This window comes from Carassius carassius, chromosome 36 (assembly GCF_963082965.1).
Source record: "Carassius carassius chromosome 36, fCarCar2.1, whole genome shotgun sequence".
Classification (NCBI taxonomy): Eukaryota; Metazoa; Chordata; class Actinopteri; order Cypriniformes; family Cyprinidae; genus Carassius; species Carassius carassius.
The window spans coordinates 19052304-19058165 of NC_081790.1; the positions used below are offsets into that span (position 1 = coordinate 19052304).

General features: G+C 37.6%; 1 protein-coding gene and 2 non-coding genes across 4 annotated transcripts; 1 reads left to right on the top strand and 2 right to left on the bottom strand.

Moving 5' to 3' along the window:
- Positions 1-288: 288 nt before the first annotated feature.
- Positions 289-4136, top strand: nsrp1 (nuclear speckle splicing regulatory protein 1). Of its 2 annotated transcripts, none has more exons than XM_059526654.1 (7): positions 289-358; positions 666-753; positions 838-894; positions 973-1101; positions 1243-1450; positions 1527-1629; positions 3203-4136. In XM_059526654.1, the coding sequence occupies exons 1-7, from the start codon at positions 339-341 to the stop codon at positions 4032-4034; spliced, it is 1437 nt and encodes a 478-aa protein (XP_059382637.1). In that variant the 5' UTR covers positions 289-338; the 3' UTR covers positions 4035-4136. The 2 variants fall into 2 exon arrangements, with proteins under 2 accessions (XP_059382637.1, XP_059382638.1); XM_059526655.1 differs by lacking the exon at positions 289-358 and adding an exon at positions 427-449.
- Positions 4137-5238: 1102 nt separating this feature from the next.
- LOC132117591 (small nucleolar RNA SNORD65) lies at positions 5239-5313 on the bottom strand. Its single transcript, XR_009425782.1, has one exon. It is a non-coding gene; the product is annotated as a small nucleolar RNA SNORD65 (small nucleolar RNA).
- Positions 5314-5460: 147 nt separating this feature from the next.
- LOC132117592 (small nucleolar RNA SNORD65) lies at positions 5461-5535 on the bottom strand. The gene has a single exon (XR_009425783.1). It is a non-coding gene; the product is annotated as a small nucleolar RNA SNORD65 (small nucleolar RNA).
- Positions 5536-5862: the final 327 nt, after the last annotated feature.

Genomic DNA, 5862 nt, shown 5'->3' on the forward strand with positions numbered 1-5862 from the left:
GGAGAAAATATGATGGTGCTGCAGTTAAAAACCTTATATTACTTTGAAATTAAAATAGCTAATAAAAAATGAAACAAATCATTCACATGTATAAACATGTTCCAGACGTATTACAGAAAAGGCATATCATGCAATTAACATATGGCACTTTCATAACAATGTAAGCGTAATCATTATGACTCATTTATAATCATGCAAAGAGTTATTTATATTTATAATTTGGTAAAATAATTGGATTAATTACCTTTCGTTTCTGTTTTGCTTTTTTTTTTAACGCTGCATCGATTTTAAATGATCGAATCTGCTAACGTTTTACGCCAGATATTTATCGAAGCAAGATGGCGACCGCTGGTAAACAGTAAGTATCTCATGTTAACATATTTTATCCAATTACACAAGACAGTTAAATACTTTATTGTGTATATCGACGGACGTTGCACAATGGCTGTGTAAGCATGTTGTAAAACAGTACTTTGATAAGAATGAGCTAATCGATATGGTCCGAGCCAATGAGCTAATACTGCTATCCCCAAAACACACGAGCATACAAACACGCTATCTAGATTATAAATCGTAAATAAACTGTGTTTACATGTTGCATTATACTAAACCTATTCATACATAAACTAAGTCTTAATTAACCATCCCATAATGTTCATTTTTAGGTATGGGCTCATTTTGTCCCGGAAGAGTGCATCAAAATCTGCCCCTCTCTCCCGGCCCTCTGTGTTTGGAGATGATTCTGATGATGAGGTGACCGCTCCTATGAATCTGCATGTTGCTTTCTCTAAACTCAATGAAGTACACTGTAATAAAACACAATCTCTTAAATTGTAGACCTCCGTTGGAGAGAGCTTGCAGAAGGAGTCAGTCAAAAAGAAGATGATGAAGCAGGTAAGAATGGAAGACATCCCAAGAACAGTTGCATAATTATGTAATTTGTGGTGTTGAAAATATATATCCCCACTTCAGACCCGTCTCGAGATGCAAAAGGCCATTGAAGAGGACAGCACCGTCTATGAGTATGATAATGTGTACGATGATATTCAAAAACAGAGACTGGAAAGCAATAAGAAATTGCTAGGTGGCACAGACAAAAAGGTATATTTTAAAATGTTTTTATTGAAAAAATATTCATTCGACACATTTTTACAGAATATAAGTCTTAATAATGTTAACACACTGTAATCCCCATTTGACAACAGTTCAAATTAAAAATGAACATATTTGTTGTTCTTTTAGCCCAAGTATATTAACCAGCTGCTCCGTGCAGTCGAAGAGAGGAAAAAGGAACAGGAACGTCGTGATGAGAGAAAGATCCAGAAGGAGAGAGAAGCAGAGGGCGAGGTGTTTGCTGATAAAGAGGCCTTTGTCACCGCAGCTTATCGCCAAAAACTTAAAGAAAGACAGGAAGAGTTGGAGAGAGAGAAGAGGGAAGCAGAGTTAGAAGGTGAGTTCTTGTAGTATAATTCATTGTTGTTATGAGTATTTAAGTGGACATACTTAGTTTTTGTTTGCATTTTTAGCTGCACTGGATGTCAAGAAGCAGAAGGATCTTAGTGGATTTTATAGACATCTTCTCAATCAGACAGTCGGAGAGGAGGCAGTGCCTGATCGTAGTGCTCAAAGGTGAGACATATGCTGGTAGCAGTGTTGTATAAAGTACCTGAAAGTCATACTCAAGTAAGAATACAGATATCATTCCAGAAAATTACTTTGGTAGAAGCTGACATAACTGTTTAGAATATTACTTGAGTAAAAGTCTTAAAGTATTTGATATTTATTGTACTTAAGTACGAAAAGTATTTTTTAAAATCTTAAACGTACTTAAGTATTGAAAGTAAAAGCAAATGGAAAAGAAGCAAATATATATATATATATATATATATATATATATATATAAATGTTCATACACAGCTTGATTAGCAATATTGTGTTGAGTTTGAACAATTTCTTCCATTTTGTATTTTTGGGTAAGAATAAGAAGCACCTCATCAGGAGCTTAGTGTCTTTTATTCCAACATAAGAAAACATTTCTGGAATCTGCATCTGAAATAGCATTTAGCCAACATTTAGCCAAGCTATGTATCTCAGAGGGGACATGGATTAATTTAGCCTGCAGTTACAGATGCATAAATAGGCTTAATGTTTTGTTTTTAACATAAAACATTGAATACTGATATTTGAAATAATTTTAAACATGGAAATAAAATAAAAAGTCAATGTGAAATTAAATCCGCCAGTAGGTGACTGCAAGTGAATGTTAATGAGATTTAAAAGACTAATAAATCAATCCTTGCACTCTCTGTGTGAGTTGGTGAAATAGCCGACTTGATAACATCAGATATCACATCATTACAACAACACTTACCATATTATCACAGACCATGCTGTATCTATCACACACCCCAGCTTTGACTTGGGTGGAAAAATCAAATCATGCGCGATTGTATGCGGCACGCAATAGTTTGCACATGAGCAAAGGTGTTTTTTAGGAGTCTAAAAGTTTTTAAAGTTTCTTAAAGGTCAAAATTATCTGCAATCTCCGGTGCTCCATCAAGCCACTACCATAATAGCGGTCATCACTCAAATTAATGCACAACTCAGATTAACTGTATAGCATGTGTATAGCAACTCCAATACAATTTCAACGTAATTGTTTAATCTCTATTAAATACTGCAATAAGTAAAACTGGCTGTGTCTTTAGTGTCTAGACTATAATATATTATTTTAATATTATTGTCTCTGGACCAGTTGTGGTACTCTTGTAATAAAGTAGCGATGGCTGGGACAGATCTTAAGTATCAATTCTGCTTAAAAATATGCAATCTAATCCTGTTTACATGAAATAAGCCTGCTCCCAAGCAGGTTTAAGCTTATGGACCTGTTGCTATGACAACAACTTCAGGTTGAGCTTTTAAGAACCATCCAATCCAGGATCAGTCAAACCAGCCAAGTTATCGACGTACAAAGAACAGACCCCAGTCCCTTAATTATTCCATCAAAATGTTTTTTAAATTCAAACCTGGCTAAAATATAACTGATGAATCCATAACCAATTTCAATTCATATAGTATGAGGCATATAGTATGGAAAAAGACATATTGATATTTGAATTTGATATCACATTTTAAAATGCAGAAACTTTTGTAGGTCTGTGTAGCTCTAATAAAAATAATAATCAACTTTAACTTGTTTTAGAGAGGAGAAAGCTACAGGCTCTGCAGCAGCAGAACGGTCACCAACCCCGGAGCCCGCAGTGAATCGAAGAGAGCGCGAGGCAGAATCCCACAGTGATGAGGACCAGAGTGATAACAAAACTGCATTCACCAAGACCACCACAAACATCAATCACCCAAAACGGCACTACAGACAAAAATCCCCTCTTTCAGATAGTGACGTTGAGTGTGATAGGGAAGAGATTAAAGAAAAGAGTCACAAAGAAAGAGACAGGGATGCAGCAAAGGATAAAGATAGAAAGAAAACCAAAGACAGAGAAGATAAGCACAGTCACAGAAAGGAAGACAAGGACCGCAGAAGAGAAAGGGAGCGAGACAGGGACAGAAAAGATGACAGAGGTCGAGACAGGAGGGACAGAGACAAAGATGACAGACATGGTAACAGGGACAGAAGAAACAGCAGCCCAAAAGACAGAGAACGAGACAGAAGAGACAAAAGTCCAAAAGACAGAGAAAGACATCGTAAAGGAGAACGAGAGAGAGACAGACAAGATAACAGCCCAAAGGACAGGGAACGGGACCACAAAGAAGAGAAAGATCAGAGGGACAGAGAAAACCAGAAAATGGACAGCAAAAGGAAAAACCAGGATGAGGAAAAAATTAGCAAAACACAGATGGAAAATGATGAAGAAAAAGTTATGGAATCAGAGGACAAAAGTGATGCACAACAGAAACCTAGTAAATTTGCAAAACGCAGCAGTGACCAGACTGTAAATTCAGCCAAAGAGAGATATCTGGCCCGGCAACTTGCTCGTTTTGCTGCAAAGCCCTACATTGAAAAAGATGATGACTAGCAAATGGATTGATTATTGTATCTCACTTTTATGCACACTTCTCCCTCTTTGAACGTGTATGTATGGGTTTGTTTAAAGCAAATAATTTAGTGAGCCCAAGTGCTTGTAAATTTGGGGAGAATGGAGTTTTTTTTCTTTCTTGTAAATTTAACTTCATTGTCAGAGTTAATAAAGAGAAGAAAAAAAAAAACCTGCATGTTAATTGTGGCAAACCATCTTGTTTGTTGCAGTGCCCTTAAGTTTTTTTTTTGGGGGGGTTGCGAGAAATTTTTCATAGTTTTAGATTTAAGGGAGGGCTTTAAATACAGAGATGGGAAAGGGCAATTTATTAGCCACTCCATGGTGTGCACCGCAAAAGTTCATAATTCTTAGGCTTTCACACTGGCAGTTTAGTGCGGAACGGGGCACGGATCGCATGAAAAATAGCTAATGTGAACGCTGTCATCGGACACTATTGCGCACTGGGGTACCGAATACGACACTACCTGGAGAAGGTAGTCGGAGTTCGGTTGCTCCCGAACTATTGCGCGGTTTGCGTGAATGCAAGCAACAAGGATTCGGGTGCGCACTTGAAAGTATCAGGAAGTAAAGTACCCCGCGTATGCGTAACACTGTCGAGATCATGGTTTCCTCAACACAAGAGAGAGCAGAGGTTGATTCCGCATACACTCCTGCAAATTAAATAAAAATTATACGGTGCATAATAGCACCAAAATAAAATTAAAAAAATTACAACTATGCTCAGTCGCGTTGTGTTCTCCATGCGTTTGCGATGACGTAAGGTGACTGCAAACGCACCTGGGTTCGATACAGCTATTGAGTGTGAAAGCAGACCAACGCTGCGGGTGGCGCCGGGAACAATCGCTCTCGGACCGCAGCAAACGCGCCCAGTGTAAAAGCCCTCTTAAAGTGCTAGCATGTCAGGAACTTCCCCCACCCATAGAAACATGATAAATGAAGACAACAGTACTTGAATAAAGAACCTTTAATAGGACTCAAGGTACAATAATACACTTGACATACAAACATTTATAGGACACAAACAAAGCAGTTAAAAGAAAACAGGTCTGAATATGAAGATCAAGGATAAAGCAGTCCAAATCTCCTTCAGAATCTGTTGGGTAAGTGAACACAAATCAAAGTTAGATCATCTGCGGACCATTTTTCTCAGAAGATAAACCTTTTTTTTTCCATGTTATTTTCAAATCAGAAAACCGTTCATCACCACTGATCAATCTGACGGTAATTCCAGCTATTTTCAGTTTAGGTTTCATCATAATGAACTGTTTAATATTTAAAATAAGTAACAGCATTTCTGCAGAACTCACCATAAATTTGAAGTCCTCAGAAAACACCTAGGAAGACAAACACTGTTAATGAACAGCTCATACAGGTCTTATTCTTGGCACACATTTAACGTTAGTGTGCTCAGAAAACCGATCATCACCACTGAACCATCTGACGGTAATTCCAGCTATTTTCAGTTTAGGTTTCATCACAACACATTATGGAAAGAGACATTATTGAAAAAAAATTGTCTATTGTGCCTTACCAGCAAACAGTCGTTTTTTTCCCCCCTAAACACAAACTCGTTCTTTGCTGGTTCAGAACAGAAAGGACTTTCCTGTTTTCGCCTCGTGTTATATGTACTGGTCTTCTTCTTGAGGATCTACGAGTTTAGACGCTAGGCGTACTGCCCCCCACAGGTCAAAAACCATAGGCTGAACCCTAAGTGCGATCCGCTCATTTCTGCCAACTACGTTACTGGAGAGAAATTTATTTTTTAATGAAAAAATAAAACCGTGTTAACGCACACCTACTCAGTACT

Bases quoted from the DNA above. Each gene is read 5' to 3' on its own strand.
- nsrp1 (XM_059526654.1), top strand. From the start codon at position 339: ATGGCGACCGCTGGTAAACA. The intron at 1,102-1,242 runs GTATATTTTAAA...TTGTTCTTTTAG, and splicing joins TAGGTGGCACAGACAAAAAG to CCCAAGTATATTAACCAGCT. The intron at 1,451-1,526 runs GTGAGTTCTTGT...TTGCATTTTTAG, and splicing joins GAGGGAAGCAGAGTTAGAAG to CTGCACTGGATGTCAAGAAG.